This window comes from Uranotaenia lowii, chromosome 3, assembly GCF_029784155.1.
Source record: "Uranotaenia lowii strain MFRU-FL chromosome 3, ASM2978415v1, whole genome shotgun sequence".
Classification (NCBI taxonomy): Eukaryota; Metazoa; Arthropoda; class Insecta; order Diptera; family Culicidae; genus Uranotaenia; species Uranotaenia lowii.
Genome location: NC_073693.1, coordinates 296,268,885 through 296,291,376, shown reverse-complemented (window position 1 = coordinate 296,291,376; position 22,492 = coordinate 296,268,885). Strand labels below are relative to the sequence as shown.

General features: G+C 37.8%; 1 protein-coding gene across 1 annotated transcript; it reads right to left on the bottom strand.

The window, feature by feature from the left end:
• Positions 1-3,486: 3,486 nt before the first annotated feature.
• On the bottom strand, positions 3,487-11,963 carry LOC129753618 (uncharacterized). Its single transcript, XM_055749453.1, has 5 exons — positions 11,542-11,963; positions 11,213-11,481; positions 10,813-11,155; positions 10,680-10,748; positions 3,487-3,603 (listed from the first exon to the last, which is right to left on the bottom strand). The coding sequence occupies exons 1-5, from the start codon at positions 11,917-11,919 to the stop codon at positions 3,487-3,489; spliced, it is 1,176 nt and encodes a 391-aa protein (XP_055605428.1). The 5' UTR covers positions 11,920-11,963.
• Between the last annotated feature and the right edge of the window lie 10,529 nt (positions 11,964-22,492).

Below are 22,492 nucleotides of genomic sequence, written 5' to 3'. Positions count from 1 at the left end.
GTCGATGCTCATCGCGGTTTGTGAAATTCTGTACCTTGTATGCATGAAGTCCACCTCTCTTATTTGCATTCTGGAAGTAGCTCTGCCACATGCCGATCTTTGTAGCCAAATCACGACTTGAGACGTTGGGATTTGCTTTAATCATCCGCTTCACCTTTGCCCCCATTTTTTTGTTCTCCGGTCATGGTTTTCTTCCAGCTCCTTTGCCGTGGTTCAACGTCAACTGCTCCTGGAACCGCTTCAACACTCTGGAGACGGTTGAATGGTGAATGTTCTGAATTTTTCCCACCTGCCGGGTGACAGGTCAGGAAATTCTAGGTGTTTGGAAAGAATTTGTTCTCTAGACTCGCATTGGTTCACTTGAATCGAAAAACACGACTTCGAATTTGACAGCATGTAAACAATACATATCAATGAGAAAGTGTGCAAAATTTGGTTGATTTTTACCCAATGGTAAAAAAGTTATGCCCTGTTAAATATGTCGCAATAATTTTGTGTTCGCCCTTCATGTACGTACATTATTACCAAATAAAACGATGTACTCCGGAACCAGAACTTAGGGAGCTGAAATTGTTTCTAAAATATCTTACTGCGGTATTAAAAAAAACAATATCATTAAGCTTGATATGGGTTTACATAAAACTTGAAATATTATTCTATCATGATTTTTTTTTAATTTTACGAAACATATTAAAAAAAAAATCTAAAAATATTGTTAGAAACTAATCAAAGTAATTCTTTTTCATCAACAAGTTTTAACTTGTAAGTTAACGACAAACTTAAGGCCGGAGGTGTAGCTGAAAGTTGCATTTGAGCGTAAATAGTAGATACTGACTGACTGACTGACAAATGATTGAATAAGCCACCCATAACGAACGAGCCCTCCGAAACGAAAGAGAAAAGTTCAAGGCAAACATCGTCGCATCGCATAGCTTGGTTTGGTTGATTTAACGGAAAAAGTTTGCGTCTGTATGGGGTTTGTAGATCTCCAATAAATCACATGAATAAATCATGCGGAAGAAAGTGTCTTTTGGATAATTTGTTATCGGAAAAGATGTTGTTAAAGTGTAGAAAGAAAGTAACAATTTTCTTATGGTTTAATTGAAAACATATCTACATTTATTTGGGTATGTATCTATCTTATGTCAACAAATCAAACTGGATCACTATAACGAAATAAGTCGATATGAAACCAACTGTCTGTGAGAGAAAAGTAATTTGTTTAGTAAAAATGGTTAATATATTTTTAACAAATATTTACCGAGAAAACCAACGTTTTATCTATTACAAAAAAGTGGCCACCAACACGTGGCCTCTCTTGCTCTACCTGGTAGGATAGTAGCTGAAGCTAAGAAAATTTGTTAGAAAAATATTATTTTGGAAAATTTAAATAAATCTGATAACAAAATGACTACTCACCCTTGAGATGATGGCATCATCGAAGCAACAGTTGATTGCTTTATAAAGTGAAACACGAAATTTTGTGTCCTGAAATTTTAGTTCTGATTTTATGTTCTGATTTAAAATTTTTAGACTTTTGGATCTTTACCTCCGCGATGACTTTGCTTCCCAGCTCAATAACCGAATTCTGGTATGCTGAAAAATAGAGTGCCCACAGGGTAGTGTTGATCGTAATAATGATCGATTCTTCGTTTGGATCCATCAACGTCTTGTAGAGGAGGTAAAAGGACAAGATCGCGATCATGCTGGACCCCACGTGGCATAGAGTCACCTGTTTTCCGTAGGTGCGGTTGTAAAGGTTCACTATTTTGGTCAACTGAGCGTGCAGTTCCGAGATTCCGTCGATCTGTTCCAGCAGCAGGTTCCGGTTTTTGCTAATCCGCGATCGACGGAACAGGTTCATGGTGTCCGATTCTACTGGGAGGATTTGTCTGGGAAAAGTTTGAATTAAATGTTAAAAAAACAACTGTCAACGTTTCGATTGTTAGGTCGATCATCTTTTTCAAGGTTCAGATATTCAACTGTTTACTTACTTCAAACAACTGTTGACACATTTGAATCGATGCTGTATGACGTACAAAATACCCATAAATTGTCCCACGAATGACGTTACCAGTACGTTCGAAACGGTAACGTTGTACATTATCAGACAAAAAGTTTGAAAATCATGGGAATAAAGGATCCAAAAAGTATACATTCCTGCTGCCAAGATTATCGACAAAAAGATAGCTACAATCAGGACCATAATGTTGATAACCTTGTTTACATGGCCGTGATCCACGGAATACGACAATTTTTTCAGCTGAAATTCAAGTTTAATTAGAAGAAAACTAATAAATTAAAAAAAATAGTTTTTTTTACATTTCCATCCAGATTGTGGATTGAGTGTAGCATTCCAACCGAACTCTCACGATTAAGGATGTTCAAACTGATAATCACGATTAAGGTCATGGGACCGAACATAAACATTATCTGAACGCCGTAACGCATCAGGAACGAGGATGTGTTGTTGAATACTAGCGTTACCGTGTAGTTGATAACGCAGGTGGCGAACAGGGCGATTAAACCCACGAACAATCCCCCCGGATGTTTTTTGAACGTTGGAAAGTCGTCTTTCCTATTGATATCCGGAAATCTTAAGGTGGACAATCCGCCCAAAACATCCGTCAACCAATGGCCGGTCCAGATGGTATCGTAAACGGTTTCGTGCTGTCGGATTCTCCGAATCGCCGTACGGATGTAGGACGATGCCATGTCGATCATTGCTAAGTAAATACTATTTCCATGAAACTTTTTTTGGGAAGATTTGGCTCACGAATTTTGTCATTGCTTGAAAGGTTAATAATTGAATTAATTTCTATGACTGTCGTTAGATCTCGACGACACCCCTAAGCCTTAATTGATTTCGGACACGCTGCATTTGAATACTTTCAATCGAAATAAACAACCAGCACAAAGTTGAACTGTGATAAATTGGGGCACTTAATTTATTAGGACGTTACATCAAATTGGATCAATATTATAAGGTAAGTTGCAATTGCTCCGATGGTCTGCAGAAAGGAAGAAAAATTAATCAATTAAGCTTTGTTTCCAGGAATGGCTTTTGGCACTTACGGAAAATATAAGTGGTTTATCGAACGCAAATAGCTTGCAGGATACTTTTGGCAAACGTTGGCTGATTTGTTCAGAAAATAACAAAAGCTGTTAGATAGAAAAAAAAATGAAAATAAAACTTGTTAAAAACTTTGTTTAAATTTTTATGTTGATGTAGGTGGTAAGGGGGGTTACGAAACTTGTAGTTTGATTAAACGTCCAGTAAAGTATTTTTCAAAGATTTTATAATCATGGAAACGTATGGTACTGTTGTCCACGTTTCTCCCTCCCTATGTTCCAGTTGTCTCTGCATCCAATACTCGCTAAATTTGAAATACTCAAAGCCCGGCTACCTTTTACTCAGACGTCGCCACATGTATGAAGCAGCCGACGGCTGATCTTTATGAACTCAAAAATCAGCGGAAAGATTACTCAGACGACAGGAAATTCGGCACTCAGAGAACTCGAGTGCTTGAATGCGACAACTGAGTAAATGTTGATCAGTTTGTGCGAGGCAGTCGGACTTCGTTTGTTTTCATGCAACAAAAACTGGAAAATTTACATGGTAAATATTCATTTTAAAGGTAATTTCTAGATATCAATCCAATTTTCTTCATATTTCAGGATACTTAGCCGAAGTTCAAAAGAAAACATCCACCGAAGTTTTGCAAATTAATATGTTCTCGGGATAGTTCATGGAAAACCCCTGCAGGAATGACCAAAAATCATCAACCCACGCGGTCACTAGCTGCGATGATGACCGGTCCAAATAAATTTGCCATAGATCCAGTACGGTATAATGGGTCCCGGCCCGGGAGACGAAACCCGACGGGCGGAAACAAAAATCAAAAATTCATATAATTTTTTTTTAATAAAGGTTTATGCATATATTTCGACTTTTGTTATTAATCAAATCAACAAATCTATCATTTGTCTGAATAATAATACAGGTTTTAACTGTCCTAGCATGAAAAAGGGGCAAAAAATCGCTTCAGAATTATTCGCGCATTCTGAGTAAGCATGACTCAGTTGTCGCGAAAAGGGCTGTTAGTCAGTTCTGAGTAAAAGCCGTTTAGTCAGAACTGAGTAGGTGCGGTTTTGGCGACATTTGAGTAATCGTCACTCTGAACTGAGTAGCTGAAAGTTAGCGAGTACTGCACAGTGGGCCTGGCCTAGTTGAGATGAGTAGTAAATGTACTTTTACTACTCACCGGGATGCTGAAAAGATCTGGCTGTGTATTAGACTAGTTCACTTTTCGGCTTTTTTCGCAGATCACAGCCGGACTCATATGGGTTGATTCTCATGCATTTTCAAGTATTTCTGCCAAATTTGAGATCAATTGAACTAATCTCTGTTCTGCGCAATGAGTTTTTGTGAAAAAAAAGTCCATTTTTCTTGAAAATTTTCTTATGAGAGTTCTAGAAAGCCCCTGTTAATATAAAACGATAATTTTAAGATGCATGGTGGTTGATATTACTTGCATTATAATGGATCTGTTTTAGATAATCGTTCAAAACAAACCGACTAAATTTTAAAAATCATTAAGTGCCAACTTGAACAGAAATTTTATTTACAAGTTGAAGGTTTAAAATCTGCATGAGATCCGAAAAAAATATTTCTTGCAAAATCTTTTCTTATTAAGATACCCTTGTTTATTGAAATTCATTTGATGTTTAAAATGTTCATATCGCCTGAATAGGAGCAAAGTTATTCAGATATTCATGCATCAGTTTTCAAATCATTACTGTGTTCCTATTCAAGTTTTAGCTTCATGCAGCCTGAAAAACGTGGCATCAAGAGGACTTGCATACAACTTGATCAAAGCGCGCGCTTTTTTAACTCATGGCCCAGTCATGGGGTACTAGATTGAATAAAATATCTTGTGCACAAGTTGGTGTGGAGAAAACTTGAATGAAAAATATTGTATCTATTCAAATTTGTTGCAAATTTGACTGCTATAAATCCAATTTGTATATTTATTACATCAAAAGAAATGTAATAAAAAGGGCTAGCTTAGCAAAAAAAGCTTTTGTGAAAAATATTTTTTTCTGATTTACTGTAGATTTTTTACTTTCAACTTGTAAGTAAAATTTCTGTACAAGTTGGTAGTTCATGATTTTTTTTTCGGTTTATTTTGAACGATTATCTAAAACAGATCCATAAATATGCTAATAATATCAACCACCTTGCATCTTAAAATTATCGTTTTATATTAACAGGAACTTCAGGTATCAGGTATCAGAATGGGGGTAGGCTTAATAGCGGCACGTTATGCAAACATACGGGAAAATTGTGCCTAGCCTTTTTTTTTTATCCAAGATTTCATCATTTACCTGAGAAACCTGAAAAACCTATAAAAGGAAGAAATAAATTCAATCTATTTAAGATGGCATAAAGCCTTTCCCCTAGGGATTATTAGCATTAAAGCTCTTTTCTACATTCGGTAAGGAATGATAGAATGTTTTTTAAGTTTAATTTCTTAAACTCAGATTCGCTTAAAGCGTAAGATCCCAGAGTACGAAAACGTAGTCTGGCAAATGAGGGACAGTTACATATAAGATGGAAGGGATCTTCCACATCTGATTCACAACTACCACATACTGGAGATTCAGCACGCTGAATGTTGTGCATGTGATAGGTGAGTTTACAATGACCGGAGAGTGCTCTGATCAAGATGCTGCAATGAGATTTATTTAAAGTTAATAAGTAACTCGATATGATTGGAGATGGTTTTTCTAAAAATAATTTAGTTTGACGACAAGTGTCCAACTCTTCCCAGTATCGTTCATGCTGGTTAGAGGACCAAGTTTGAATTTGGTTTCTGAACCAACATGGTGATATTGGGACAGCCAGCTCTGGTCCGTAAAATTCCTTTTCCAACCCAGCTCTAGCGAGTTCGTCGGCGCATTCGTTTCCAAAAATTCCCTTATGTCCGGGTACCCATAGAAGGTTTAATCCATTGCCTTCAGCAAGTTCTTCGATTGCTTTTCGGCATGCGATTACCAGTTTTGATCTAGAACTGGAAGCACTGAGTGATTTGATAGCTGCTTGGCTATCTGAACAGAAATAAATTGTTCTGAACATAATCTTCTTTTGAAGTGCAATTTGCACTCCATACATAATAGCATATAGCTCAGCCTGAAAGACTGTACAATATTTTCCTAGAGGTTGAGCATATTCTATGTTCAACTCGTGACAGTAAATTCCTGCACCTGCACGGCCGTTTGATAATGAACCGTCAGTATAGAATACAATATGAGAGGAGATTTGGTCCTCTACGAAACCTGATAACCATTCTTGGGGAGAAGGAAATTTGACTTTAAACCCCATGTAGGGAAAACTACTCGAGAGTGTTAAATCGTTTGGCGCTAGATTAAACTTGTTTAATCTAACTAATTCAGGCCACACATTTGTATGACTCGATGATCTTTCGATATCTTTCGATAGCCAGAGACCAACTGCCTGTAGACGAAAAGCACATGAGAAGGCTTCCTGTTTTAGGAACAAGTGTAGAGGTTTGATAGAAAACAGAGCCTCTAGTGCTGCAGTAGGAGTTGTAGTGAACGATCCGGACATCCCCAAAAGACACATTCTTTGAAGGTGATTTAGTTTAGTCCGAACTGTTTCTCCTTTCTGCCACCACACTAGACACCCATAGGCCAGAATTGGTCTTACTATTGTGGAGTAAATCCAGTGAATATGTTTGGGTTTGAGTCCCCAGTTTTTTCCAATTGCACGTCGGCATTGTCCGAAGGCCATGCATGCTTTTTTGATTCTGAATTCGATGTGATCAGACCAGTTTAATTTGGAGTCAAGAATGACACCCAAATATTTAACTTGATTAGACACGGTGATTTCGGAACCATAAAACAGCAGAGAGCGCACCCCACGGGTGATAAGTTTTTTAGTAAATAAAACAATATTAGTTTTTAGAGGATTAACTGAAAGTTCTACATGAGAACACCATCGTTCAACAGAGCGCAGAGCTTGTTGCATTATATCAAATAATGTGCTTATGCACAAACCTCTTACCAGCAATCATCTGCGAATCCATAGGTTGGTATTCCACGGTCATTGAGTTTTCTCAACAAGCCGTCTGCAACTAGGTTCCACAAAAGAGGTGATAGAACACCTCCCTGTGGGCAACCACGTGTGCTAACTTTTGTTATTGAAGCCTGTCTTAAAGACGAATGAAGATTCCTGTTACTTAGCATTGCGCTAATCCAGTTAGTTATAACACTAGGCACTCCATGAAGTAGTGCCGCATCCATTATTGATGTTAACGAGACATTATCAAATGCTCCTTCTATGTCTAGGAATGCTCCTAGACATGATTCTTTCTGTGAAAAACTATTTTCAATATTATGTACTACGTTGTGCAGAAGAGTTAATGTTGATTTTCCTGTTTGGTATGCATGTTGTGTCGCATTAAGCGGATGTTGGACAAGGCATTCTTGCCTGATATGATGATCAATTAAACGTTCAAGTGCTTTTAATAGAAATGAACTTAGACTAATAGGACGAAAGCTTTTGGCTTCGTCGTATGATGATCGTCCCCCTTTAGGGATGAATTTCACGGCTATCTGCCGCCAAAGTTTAGAAATATATTTATGAGCAAAACTGCTTATCATTATTTTTCTTAATATGTGTTTGAAACGATCGAAACCTTTTTGAAGCAAAACTGGAAATAAACCGTCACTTCCAGGAGATTTGTATTGAGCAAAACCATCGATTGCCCATTTGATCGATTCTGTAGTAACTATTTTCCGAGCAAAATGCAAGGAATCTAGATTTCCAGAAAAGAACTCAGGCTCTATCGATGAATCTTGATCAACACATCCTGGAAAGTGAGTATTGAATAGACAACTTAATGTTTCTTCGTCGTTTGATGTATAATCACCACTAGGGGTTTTAAGGTATGAAGCCTGATAATCTTTTGATTTGGCTAAGACTTTATTTAACCTACTTGCTTCGTGCAAGCTTGAAATGTTTGTGCAGTTGCTCTGCCAACTTGAGCGTTCGGCAGCTCTTGTTGCCCGTCCCTGAAAACTACCGTGTGCAAATTTTCATCCCAATCCGAAGTATAATAACGACGATATTGCAAAAATACTGAAAGGTTTATATGGACGACCCTTATGCCGGCCCCTTAAACTGAATTTAATACCTGAAATTCATTGCTCATCTCTCAAAACTCTCGTGTACCATTTTTTGTCTGAAATCGATGTATAATAACGACAATATCGCATCAACAGTGAATAGTTAACATGGACGACCCGTTTGGCCGACCCCTGATTTTAGTTTGGATGAGTGAAATCAGTTGTTTGTCCCTAATAACTCCTATGTGCAAATTTTCATCCCAATCCGATGTATAAAAACGACAATATCACTAAGATTCTTAAAATTTAATATGGACGACCCTTTTGCCGGCCCCTTATACTAAATTTGATACCTCAAATCGATTGCACGTCACTCGAAACTATCGTGTACCAATTTTCAACTGAATACGATGTATAATAACGTCAATATCGCAAAAACAGCGAACAGTTAATATGGACGACCCCTTTGGCTGACCCCTTACACAAAATTTGACACCTGAAATCGATTGCTCGTCTTTCAAAACACACATGTGCAAATTTTCATCACAATCCGACGAAAAATAACGTCAATATCGCGAAAACAATATTTGTCTTCTATGGAAGACCCCCTTCAGAAGGGGTCATCCGAAAATCTAAAAACATTTTTCATCCTTCCTGGTTCTAATGAGCATCCATGCCAAATTTCAGCTCTCTAGCCCTCAAGACGGCTGAGTCTATAGAGGACAAACAAACAAACAAACAAACAAACATACAGAAATTGCTTTTTATATATACCTATGCGCGGATGATGTTCCGCAGGCAGCGATTCACAAAAACTTGCAGTTTTCGCGTCGTCACCGCATATGTGCACCAAGTTTCACACCCGTACAGCAATACGGATTTGACGTTTGAGTTGAAGATTCGGATCTTAGTTCGTAGAGAGATCTGGCGTGACCGCCAGATGTTTCGGAGACTCGCAAACGCAAATCGGGCTTTTCTGATCCGGGTCTCGATGTCCTTCTTGGTCCCACCATCAGGCGTAATCTGGCTACCAAGATACTGGAAGCACTCCACTGTCTCAACCTGTTGTCCAGCTACCACGAAATTGGAACGATTTTCTGTATTGATTTCCATCGACTTGGTCTTTCCGACATTGATTTTGAGACCTGCTGCCTTGGAGCTTTCGGTGAGGTCGTCGAGTTTGCTCTGCATGTCTTGTTGTGTTTGGGCGAGCAAAACAATATCGTCTGCCAGGTCAAGGTCGTATAGTTGCTCCATGGTTGAAGGATTCCACGGCAATCCTCGGTTTGGTCTACAGTCAATCGATCCAGTCAAGATCTCATCCATTACGATGAGAAAAAGCAGCGGTGACAAAATACATCCTTGTCTCACTCCAGCAGTTACCGGGATTGGTTCGGACAAGACACCGTCGTGCAAGACCTTGCACGAAAATGCCTCGTACTGTGCTTCGATGAGATGGACTAGTTTCTCTGGGACCCCTCGTCGTCTAAGAGCAGCCCAGATGTTTTCGTGGTTCAGTCGGTCAAATGCTTTTTCGAAATCAACGAACACCAGCAGAAGAGAGTCCTGGAATTCGTTGATTTGTTCCAGTATGATTCGTAGCGTTGTGATGTGGTCCACACATGATCGTCTGGATCGGAATTCAGCTTGCTGCCGTCGGAGTGTAGCGTCGATTTTCTCCTGGATCCTGTTCAGGATCACTTTGCAGAGTACTTTGAGGGTTGTACAGATCAAAGTTATGCCACGCCAGTTACCGCACTCTGTCAGGTCTCCTTTCTTCGGGACCTTTACGAGGATACCCTGCATCCAGTCGGCCGGGAATGTTGCAGTATCCCAAATGTCAGCGAATAGACGGTGCATCATTTGTGCTGACGAGGCAGGGTCGGCTTTGAGCATTTCAGCAGGAATGCTATACCTATAGATGTTAAAAATTTTAGCCCCTTAATTTATGCAGCATCATGGTCCATCTTTTGATTTTAATTGTGGTTCGGCCTAAATACACGAACTGCCTTAGTTTATTTCTTACTAGCATTTGTAAATATCATGAAGGTGTTTTGTATCCTTTATGATCCAGAAAACTTGTTAATACGAACAGACCGAAAGACTGATCAATGTTACTCCAAAGCATCGAATTCTAAACAAAGACGAAATCGATTTTTCAATCAAGTTTAAAGAAGTCTGATAAATTTCTGCCACCATGTTTTACGTTCATAGGAGTCCAGTACTGGATTTAAAAATCTGAAACATGCCACATTGCCCAGAATTGCACAGAAATATAATCGAGAAATGTTGAAAAAAGGGATCATCAAGTACACCAGAAAACCAAATTACATACATTTTTGCCCAGTCTTTTTAGCAGAAACATTCACTCTTGCCTTAAAAGTTGGTTAAGGTGAATAAGTGATTTTTTCTAAAGGAATTCTAAATTAATTCCATAGCCTCATTTTTCGTCCTATATGACAACAAATAAACGACAATAGAAATCAAAGATAGAATTACTAAAGGCTCCTTGGAAGATCTTGACTTACTTGATTACAAATGGTATCATCTGAACAATAACCTATGGCTTTATGAACAACGACTCCTACTGATTTAGCCTAGAATAAAGAGTAATATATGAAATATCTGAAATTCAAACAAGAATTTATGATCCACACTTACTTCTAGTGTTATAAAACTGCTCAAAATGGTATTGGTTGTCATATAATAGATGTAGTACAAACTCCAACAGAAATTGTTAACCGCTAGATGGGAACTGTGCTGATCCTCATTAATGATGAATCTGAACATCGTAAATGCACTAAAGATGGTAAACACGGTCCCGGAAACATGACTAAGCAGCAGCTGAAGACCCTGATCCCGACTATGATCATCAACGAGCAGCACCAGCTGGTTGTACAATTTAGCAGTTTTAGTTATTTTGTCACAAATTTCGGTGCGGTTTTTTGAAATATTAACCGATCGGAAGTGGTTGACCGTCTCCGGTTGAATAGGGATCAGTTCACTGAAATGAAATTTCATCTTAAATTATTTTTTGCAAAGAAGATTCACAGGAAGTCACCTCAGAAATATCCGTAACGCTTTGAATCGATACTGAAAGGCATACGACAGGGTAATGATCTGGCCGAACATTGTTGTCACTATGACATTGGTAGCACTAACAGTTCCGAAGACCAACAAAAATGTTATCCAGGAACCGTTTGCTGATTCAAATGTCAGATAGCAAGCTATCGCCAAAACTCCCTTGAGAATACCCATTGACACCACGATGTAACGATTAAACCAACGATTTTGGGCGGCCATATCAATCTTATACCCTAAATCTAAAAGCTGTATAGAAAAAACATTCTTAAAATATTGAATAACGCAATTCAGATCACCAAACCAAACCTTTCGATCGAAGTCCAGAATCGTGAGGACGCTTTTGGCCGACGATTTTCGGCAGTAGATCTTCCGCAAGGTTGACAATAGTAGCAAGGCTGCATTGGCCACTCCAACGGCTCGCATCCCATGCCGTAAAATTAACGAACCCGATTGCAGTCGGTGAATGTCGCACAGTAAATTGAGTATCAATATTGACCCGAGGACCATAGTTGTGAAAATCAATCCGTACGGAGTTGGTTTGTAGGCCGGTAGCTCACCGGGTTTGTACTTCTTCAATACGGATAATCCGGCTAAATCACTGACGAAATGACATAACCATAAAGTGTCGTAGAAATTGTCATGCCGATTGACGTTATCTATGAATTTTCCAAAGAGAGATTTCATGTTGGAATAGGTCAAGCAAGACTTAGAGTACGATTAAGTGTTCATGGCTCAAGCGATTACTTTATATTCACAGAAGAGAAAAATGTGTGGGAGAAATCGATATAAAGTATTCAAAACATCATGGTTGACTAATGACGACCATTAGGTAGTCGAGCATTCCTAGAATAATAAGCCATTTGGGGTCAGTTCCACTCATGTTCGATGGCTGAGGCCAAATTGTATTGAACAAGTGAAGAGTTCGATTCTCATCTTCCGTCGGCAATATGTTTTGCACACTATTCCTATAAGATTTTAATAGTTGTTATATTCTATCTCGATAAGTTATTATTTTGTTTATATTACAACAACAGGTAATATGATTTAGTTGTGGTTGCATAGAATTTATGATATAATTTGTGATATTGAACCATTCGAGTATTCAATTATATCTCATCCAGATAGGAAATATTTAAATATCAAAATTTCTCATCTTCATTTAATTTTGTCTTTATCTCCTTGATGGATAGTGTTTTGGACCTATAAATTTCATCTAAAATAAATGAGAAAGTCTGAATAGTTTTATAATTAAAAAAAATCAAACGCTACTGAACCACTGATTTTGGAAACATAGTTAAAAAATCTTAACAAGCAATTGGGATGTATAAGTTTCAAAATAATGATTGAAATCCGAGAGGTTAAACGACATACGAGTAGGCAAGTAAGAGAGTTCCCACGAAATTGCCAAATCTGTTGAGATTAAAATATCTTACCTTTCGCGTACAGTTAATTAAAGAACTCAAGCAACAACTATTATTCAAGAACATCTTAGTGATAAATTGCTCAGCAGTCATCATAGCGGGGGTTATTAGATTGAATTAATCCAAACACACCGCACCGACTGTAAGCTTCTGTCCGCGCTGATCATCTATTCGATGATTATGATGGCCAGCCGGCCAGCTTCCATGCCGACTCCTGGGTCATGCCAAACCCTCGAACGACAAACTCATTTCGATTTGTTCATAGATAGTTCAGTGGTTCGGTCCGGGTCTTTATGGTTCCTTGATGGGAGCCGTGATTTCGCCGGAGAACCATCCTGGTCGGATAGAAGACCGGGCGAACGATCGACCTGGCCGGTGACTGATGCTGGGTCCCACAGTTCTAAATGTCATCGTTCATACGGCAAAGATCAAGCGATAGTTTACTACGGTGTCAGGGGTTCCCAAAAATTTTGCATACATTTTAAGAGGAAATTCGAGTGAAGATACTTTTTTCAAGGCATTATTTCGTGAAAATTCACATCACACATAAAAAGATTTTCTTATGAAATCAATCTCGCTTATTGAATAACCGAGGCTTGTATTTATTATCGAAAAGTCGGTAAGGTTTGACCGCTCTATAAAAGCTCGGTAATATATACCGAACAACCAGTAGAGTTTACCGAATTAACCTATAATTATTACCGAAATACCGTGAATTTTTTACCGGAAAGCTGTTAAAGTTCGCTAATATTTACCAAAAAAACGGTAGAATTTACAGAAATGCCTGTAATTATCACCGAAACTCTGGAAATTTTTTTACAAAAATTCGGTAGTTTTCGCCAAAATATCTGCAATTTTCACCGAAAGTTAGGTTATATCTACCTAAAACTGTAAAATGTTTGGTAATTTTTACCGAAACCACAAAACGTTCGATAATTTAAGCTTTTGATGCACAGCAAGATGATTCGAGATTCAAAACTGGAATCATCTCACGTAAAACGCTATTCATCGAATGCTGAAATTACCGAACATGTCACAGTTTTTGGTAAATATTACCGGGATTTTCAGAAGACGCTTTAATTTTATTACTCTCTCCAATTTTTACCGAACAGTTGATAACCTTTGGCAAGTCAAGAATCGATCAACGAAGCTCGGTAGGAAATAAACGTCAAAATCATAAATTAACGATTTTTTTCAGATTTACAGAACAGGTTCGGTAAAATAAATGGCCGGACCCGGTAATTTTCGTTAACTGTGTGGGTAGTGAATGCCATTGCTATGCCATGAGCGTGGGTAACTCAACGACCGGGTCATGATGGCCCTAGATATGGTGATCTCATATGCCAAATCGCCATTCCGCCATATTGAAAAAAGTTTTGACAGCTGGCTGTAGTGTTTACGAAAAAAGGGGTCCAGGAATGCCAGGTGTTAGTGATAAAAAATCAGATGGCAAAAAAGTGTATGTATGTGCAGAAGCCAATCGTAAACGAAAGATCAAAAGATTTAAAACCGTACTGGGGTTTAGTTTATTTTATGATATTTAAATTGAGTTTTCGGAAAAAGCAATGATATGAGTATATTCAATGAATTAATTTGTATTTTTTTTTTTAATAAAATTACAATACAGTTCGGTCTATCCGTATGTTCCGAAAAAGAAAAACTTTTCATTGACCGTTATGATAGAAAGGATCTTAAAGGGTGGAACAAACAACTAAAACCCTAAACCGGATGTTGCTTGCTCCTTTTATATTCTTTTTACCTTATCCAAAGAGCTATTTTGTTTCCCTTTAATCGAAAAGTGTTGGATGAAAATAAACGTAAATCGGTTCTGCTAAAGGAATGCTATAAATTCTGCTATTGATAATTTTCATGATTAAATGATAAACGATTTTATGATTCGAAATTTTATTTTCAAATAACTGTTGCATCATGTAAATACTGCTCAAGCCTTTTTTAATATTAACATATTCAGTTAATATTTATTAGAACAAACTTTCATCCGACGGGTCCTACAACACCACAAAGAAGGCTGGCCAGGAAGTCGAAAACCCTGAGGTAGCTATCGAAACCACAGCTACAGGAAGCCACCACCGGACCCTAACGGAAACTGTTCTTGGAAGTGACCCTAGTTAATCCCCTTTCCTTTCCTATAATAAGTTGAATTAACAGTTGAGTAGCCGCGACGATTACGGCCCCCCTCTTACTAACCCAAAGTTAGGAAAAATACTCCCGGCACATAAAAACTTAATAAGTAAAATGCCTTAATAAAACCTTTTGTAAATATATATATATATATATATATATATATATATATTCAGTTAATCTACCTTCACCACCACCCACGAGCAGCGCTGAGCTGGAGCTTTGCTGCACTTGAGGATGACTAGCAATTGGCCAGCATCACCTGCAGAATCCTTCAGGGGCTCAATCCATTCCGGACAATCAACAGTCTGCAGTGGATCGAACTGATTCCCCAACTCACTCATCGGACTTATCGTCATGCTGCTCAGGCGCCTAACGTTGCGCATATTTTCCTATTTCAGCTCATCGGTTCCTTCATTCAAAAGTGCCAAAAATTTCATCTGGTTTTTCCAAATGCTACCCATCAGATCCGGATTACTCGATTGGATCTTCTGGAGCAGCGATGGCAACAGACGGGGGTTCCTTAAAACTGTTCATTGAAAGCGTGTTAACCTGGGCTCCTGAGTCGATTAAAAATTTGCAATTGACTCCAGCTATCTTTGCCTCAATAATACCATTGTGGATGAAAGAATTCGTAGTAGCATTATTCACATTCCATACGAAATGTACATCGTTCTTCGGTACAAGTTGGTTCTGTCGAATAAGAATAAAATTTACAGTTTGATGTAATCAACGTTTATTGCATTCGATATTTTGAAACAAATTTTAATTTTAAAACCTGTTTTCTCTGTCTGATTGATAACACATGTTAACTCAAGATATTCTTAAATTTTTCTTTAAATCTGTATTTATTAAAGCAAGATTAATATTTCTGAATCTGAAACTGAATATGATAACTAGGAAAAGCTAACAAGTGTTTGCAATTCAGTTAATCCAGGTCGGTACCTACATTTTCGTTGACGGGTTGCTCTGCGTCTATCTTTTCCACCAAAGCCACGTTAGCATTTTCTGGTTTCACACCACCATACGCTATGGATCTCTGTTGTGTCGGTTGTCTACCTGGTAGAGTTCTATTCGCTATTTCCTTGCAGATACGTTCGATGTGTCCTTTTTCTCCACATCGACGACAGATTTTAAACATTGCTCTGCATTCCTCCTTCGAATGTTTATTACTAGTACAAAATGAACAACGCACCGTAGTTGCTGAGGCGCGATAACCACTAACTATTCTTCTTGAATTACTCAAGCCGGTTTCCGATCGGAACCTTGAGTCGTAAGGATACGGTTTACGATTATTAAACGAGCCTCTTGATGAGGAACTACGATACTTGTATCCAGAATTAGAATAATTCACCGTTGCCAATAAGGCTGCCTGCTGATTATCGTACTGCAGTTGATAGTGTTCCTCGTTCAGACGAATGGTTTCCAACTCTCTGACTTTATCGACTAGGTCGGAGAATGAACCATCACGACTGAGTAATTTTAAAGCCATTGAGCGCACTTCTCTGTTATGGGCATGACCAGCTATGGTTTGTACAATTTCTGAAAATTCCTTATGTTGGAACTCACACAGTCGAGCCATTGCACCGACTCTGGTGATGTACATAAGATCGGATTCTCCTATGTTTTGTTTTAGGAGTGACAATTTACGACGATGTAACAAAACCGCCGATCCTGATGAGAAATATGCTGTCAACCGATGAATTGCATTTGAGAATGGGAAACTTTTTTCATCTGGCATGTCTTTTACAGATTTGGTATTTTTGAAAATTGTTATCAGTCGTTGGCCTGCCTTGAGCTTGAAAACAGTAAATTGCGTCATTTCATCATAAACTCCGGCGAGCTTCAATGATCCCATTAATAACTCTTTCCACTCTTCAAAATCCGCACGTCCCAGATCTTCTCCGTCAACCGATGGTTTACATTCCGGTATATTAATCGAAGATATCGATATTTGATGAATGGATGACATGAAGCGCGATTCCTCACAGTTGAGCGTGGATGGTTGAGCACAAGCAACGCGTGGTACCATAGCCGAACGATTAGATGGTGCTGGAAAAGGTTCTTCAGAATTGATCGCTTCAGGGTGGATTACCTGTTCTGAGTGATCTGCAGATGGTACAGCCAAGGGTGCCTGGTATGTATTCCGATTGACCTGACCCAAACGATGAGTACTTGTTGGGCCCATTTCGCCTCCGAACTCGACGCTATTTATTTCTGAAGGTTCGTTAACCGTTTCCCTTGGTTTAAAAAGTCTTGTTTGAAGAGATTGAATTGTCTCGAGAGCCTTTTCCAGTTCGTTCTCCAGTCTAGCTGACCTTTCCTTCTCCTGATCTAAGGCCTTTAAAGCTTGATCCAATTTATTTTTGTTGCCTCTTGGATTTTCTGAAACACATATTTGAATTTATTTTATTCATAATATTATTTTTTTTTGTCAGTTTTTTTTCATTTTTAGTAAGGACTGAATTATAAATACTGATTATGTTTGCTTCAGGTTCTCCAATTTCGAATTTGAAACCTAGCTATCCAATTTTTTTTCCCTGCTTCAGGTTCTCCAAATTTAAATTTGGAACCTAGCTTCCCTATTGTAAACGAGTTTGATTTTTTTTTCCGTGCTTCAGGCTCACCAAATTTTCAATTTGGAGCCAAGCTACTCAAGTTTAACTCACTGATTATTTGTCCAGCTTCAGGTTCTCCAAATTTAAATTTGGAACCTAGCTTTCCATATTCATTTTTTTTTCATGCTTTCTCAGGCTCACCAAATTTGCAATTTGGAGCCAAGCTTTTCAAGTTTACACACAAAATTTTCGGGGCTCCACTTAGCAAAAATTCGCTGTTACTTTCCGTTAGCATAAATATTTTTTTACTTTTGATTTAGCAATAAGCTAAATTTACTTGATTTTAGTTTTCAGAAAGTTTAACTGCTCGAATTTAGTAAAACGAAGGTTTTTTAGCCGCCTTATTTCTAGATAGCAGCCGCTGCCGATAGAGCCAAAAAAACAAATCGACGTGATTCAGTGCCGTTCCGGAAATTCGATGCTGGCGGTTCTTTCAGTGGCTAAGTTCACGACAAAATGGTAGCCAAATCCATAGTGGATGCGAACAGGTAAGAGTCCATAGAGAAGTGTATAATTTTCCCGATTTTTTAATCGATGTTTTTTTTCTATCAGGTTGCTGCTGCCGACGGGGTTCCGGATTTTTGGTGCAACCGTCCGAAAATCAAAAGGGACCACAGCTGGAATTTCAATGCGGTGAATCCGGCACGACCCCGATGCCGATCGCTTGGCATTTCGCGTTCCCAGGATCGTGTTATGAAGTGTCGAAATAAAGAGAAACATCAATTGAAAGTGAACTTATTTTTGTATTCTATTAAATAATCGAACATTCCCTCCGAAATTGCAAAGAAAAACAATGAATATTTAAATTTCAGGTCCGGGCGATCTTTTCCTCCGGTTTTTTGCTAGAAAAGTGAGCAAAAATTGCGGCGGCTAAACTTTTCTCTCGTTTGCTAAAATTTTAGTTCGAAAAAATTGCTAAATTGATTGCTAAGATTTTAGCTGGTCAAATTTGAGCAAAATTTTGCTAATTTTCGGCCTCGAAAATTTTGTGTGTAACTTACTGATTATTTTCCCAGCTTCAGGTTCTCCAAAATGTTAATTTGGAACCTAGCTATAATAGTACCACATGTTCTCGAATAAATTCGGAATCCACATTATTCTTTCTTTAGTTGAATCTACCGCTAACTTTATTTTTTTTTTTTAGTATTCAACGACGCCATTCCGCCGCCATTTTAATTTTTTTTTGAAATTGTGATTCGAACCTAAATTGCAAAATTAAAACAAATAATTACAACTTACTGGTCGGAGCATCGACCGCGCCACTTCTGTCGTGAATTTGCTCCATTTTAGTAGGGATAGGTAAACTTTTAAATTTAACTCGATTGAATTTTTTTGACCGAATAGAGAAGCGCAAGAAAAAGCAACCGTTCGCGTAGAGAATAGTTTTCAGAATGACTTTCAACCTTTTCGCAGGCTTTCTTTCGGTTGTTCTCTTTCTCTCATAAACGTATTTGAAATCTTTCACTTTTTTATTTTATTTTTATTTTTAATAAGCACTGAACAAAATCCCTTACACGCTTGTTCGTGTATCTGCCGAATTATTTATTTTACTTCTAGTCTTACGTATTATTACTACACTCCTGAAGTAGCTTTTTCATCTCGATGAAGATCGGATGTTCCTGCAGGAGGGCCAGCCGCTTCTCGGACGATGGAATGTAACGCCTCGCCATGTTACCATCCGATTCGATGACTTTCTGATGCTTCTAGATAGCTCTTGAAAGAAAAAAGTGTTGAATAAGCATAAATTTGTCATAAGTAATGCAAAATTAATGTTACTAACCGCTACCGACAAAGCTGGCACCGTCGTTTATAGGTCCAACTTCTTCCAGGTTTGCTTACTAGCCCGGAGCTCAGCCGGAAGATTTTGTTTCGATTCTATGAATTATATTTGCAAAAATCAAGGCGAAATCTTTGTCTAAGCAATATCTTGATGATTGGAAAAACTTCGTGTTTTACCAAAAATCAGAGCACCTGGCATCCCAGCCAGACAGCCAGCTGTCAAATTTCGGCTCCTCCTCCGCATCCAACCCTCGTCTACTTTTTGCCAAAGTGAGACCACCATATCTAGAGCCATCATGGTCCGGGTAGTATCTGAGTTGTTTCGTTTCCATCGAGTGGAGCTTTGAGGATTAGACTCGACCATCTCTGCAGTGTACATCGCAGGGAAAAGGGAATTTCGCGGTACAGAGAATATTCTCGGAGTGGAGTGACTCTCAACGTCACGCGAGTCAGTTTAGTCGGTGTAAAATACCGACTTTGTCGGCGTAACCTCCGGATATCACACTGCCGGCAGAAGTATTACATGGGTGAAGTCATCCTTTTATACCATATTGTGTCTTGGAGTATGTACATCGTAAAAAAATGAGGTTTTGAGCAGCTTCCCTTGAGTTTCCTTGTGTAACTATAGGATTTCTTAGTGTCACTAATAAGTGTAAAAAATATATTATGAATCAACCTATTGTAGGCATGGATCGTACGTTTCAAATCAACGAATATTTAACGAATAAAAACGATAATTTTGGCTGTTCAATTTTTGATACTAAATTTGAGAACCACACTCTACTCCGCAGATCACCAACAGAGAAGGTTATAATTTCTAAATTAGCGTCACCGTAATAATCATTTCTACATTTGGACGATCATTCAAGAATCGACACCAATGCCAATAGAAGAGCGATCTCGGGGCTCGGCAATAATAAAACGTTTCTGGTGTGGTACCACAAACGGACAATTATTGCGGATCTGAAGATTCTATGGAATGTGAGAAAAAATTAATTACTCCCATTTGATTGTGTCTCTTCGCCTTCTGGCTGGCTAGCTGGGCAAGATCGCGAAAGGCCGCACCTTTCGAAAAGTGAGTTCCAGAGGGGGAGCAAAAAATTAGTAAGGTATTACCACATTTGGCATCATCTCAATGAGTGTTAGTGGCGTAGTCCCCCGGGAGGACGCTCTTCGAACTTGCCCTTTATTGCGCGGTAGCTCCAGCAGAGAAGCAATAAATTTTCCGGGGGACCGCTTAGCTTTGCGGATAAAGATCATCCCTCCCGCTAAGCGATTCCAGCCCATTCCGTGTGATCTAGCCGGGAATTACGTAGCAGTCGCATGAAGAAGGTAGCCATATAGATCCCGGATCGTTGATTAGGCTGCCATTTGTTTTTGTTCCTTTTAGACGTGGGTTCACTCACTATCATTACCTACTGTTCTGGCTGCGGAGCTATTACGCGGACATAGTTTTTGCCGGTTTATTACGTAATGAAATCTGTGAGTTACGTAATTGCCTAACACAGGTAATTGAAATCTTCTGTCTTCAGAATAAGGGTGATACCCGCTGTCTATTGAGAAAGTTGGTGGCAAATTATAATTGACGTTCATTTGTAGGTAAACTCTTAAATTAAAATTCTCATTTGAACTAACAATAAAGCTTGAGTCTTTCTATCTAAGCGCATCGTTTAAGATTATATCATTCTTCAATGGAAATCTGTTTGAGAACAAGAATTTCTACAAAAACGTTTTCAAATTCAGGAAGGGCAAAAAAGCTTTAGAGCTAATTAACCAGAAAATTGGAAATTTGTATAAATAAAATCAAAATCTAAGCTTACTACACAAGACTGAGTCAATTTGGGATTATTTTTGAATTTCTCAAACCCCCCTCAAACTCATCTATGATTTTTCGCGGAATTTTTAAGTTAACATGAGTAAATTTGAACTTGAAGGTTTTTATGGACAAATGGAATATTTTGTACTGAAAAATCAACATCTATTTTGTTTCTTCTCTGAAACCGAGCCTGTTGATGGGTTTTATGCCAATTAATTAATTCTGCAGAACAACTTTACCGAAGATCGTAACTTCGTTTCTTATTAGGCAAAAAGTTATTAGCTGTTTAAAAGTAAAGGAGCATTTCTTGGCATTGAAGAACAATAAATTCAATTGCCATCACTGCTGACTTTTCGAAGTATTGCATGAAAAGTAGTCGTGCGATACCTCGCTAGGCATCCAGCAGTGATGTCAAATGAATTTTTTGTACTTCAATGCCAAAAGATATGACCCCATTCAACACCTAATAACTTAAGTATTTGGCTAATAAGATACAAAGCTATGGTCTTCGACAAAGTTGTTCAGTGAAAAATTTCTTTAGAGAATTTATAAATTGGAACCAAACCAATCAGCAGGCTTGGTTCCACAGAAGAAATAAAATAGATAAAATAGATAAAAATAGATAAAAATAAATGTTGATTTTTCAGTACAAAATATTCAATTTTCCCATACAAACCTATCACGGAGAAAAAAGTATAGTTTCATCTACAATATTCCGCCTATATTCAATCAAATTGATGCTTGGTTCTCGAGTAACTATGTCTATTAAATATTCAACTTTATTTGTATGATTGGTTTCATACATACAACTATAAATAAATAATGGGTTCAACTACAATTTCATGATTCATTCTATCATAAATATAATAAATTCAACTATAATATACTGAATGATGTTGGGCATTCAACTATATATATTGTCGATTCAACTATAGTGCTATGGTTGATTTTACTTCAATTAAGATTGTATCAATTATACTTCTATGATAGATTATATGCGTTTAATTATATATTTATTGTTGTATTTTCGTTTTGATTTTTATTTTTATTTTGGTTTAAAACATATTTGTATATTTGTTATTATTTGAAATCACAAAAAATATGGATGTCCAACGATTCCTCCAGTGGCATAGATTCCTTCGTTTGGAATTCAGTTGTTGCCGCATCTGGATTGAATTGACCTAAAGGGAGGAAAAAAATTGTCACAAGTTTATTTAAACAAGCAAATGTATGTTATTCAATTAGACCTGTGTTAATTACCTTCTGTTTTTGCCATTGGTAAAATCCAACTACCTGCTGCTGAGGTACGCATACTACAGTTATGTGAATACATTTATTGTTTGGATGTGTATGTACTTATACAAGTATTACACGATCAATCATAAAAATAAAGTTGAATTTACTATATCTACAGTTCAATATCTAAAATCAATCATACATTTGTAGTTGAATCTATCATATTTTCAGTTGAATAAATTATA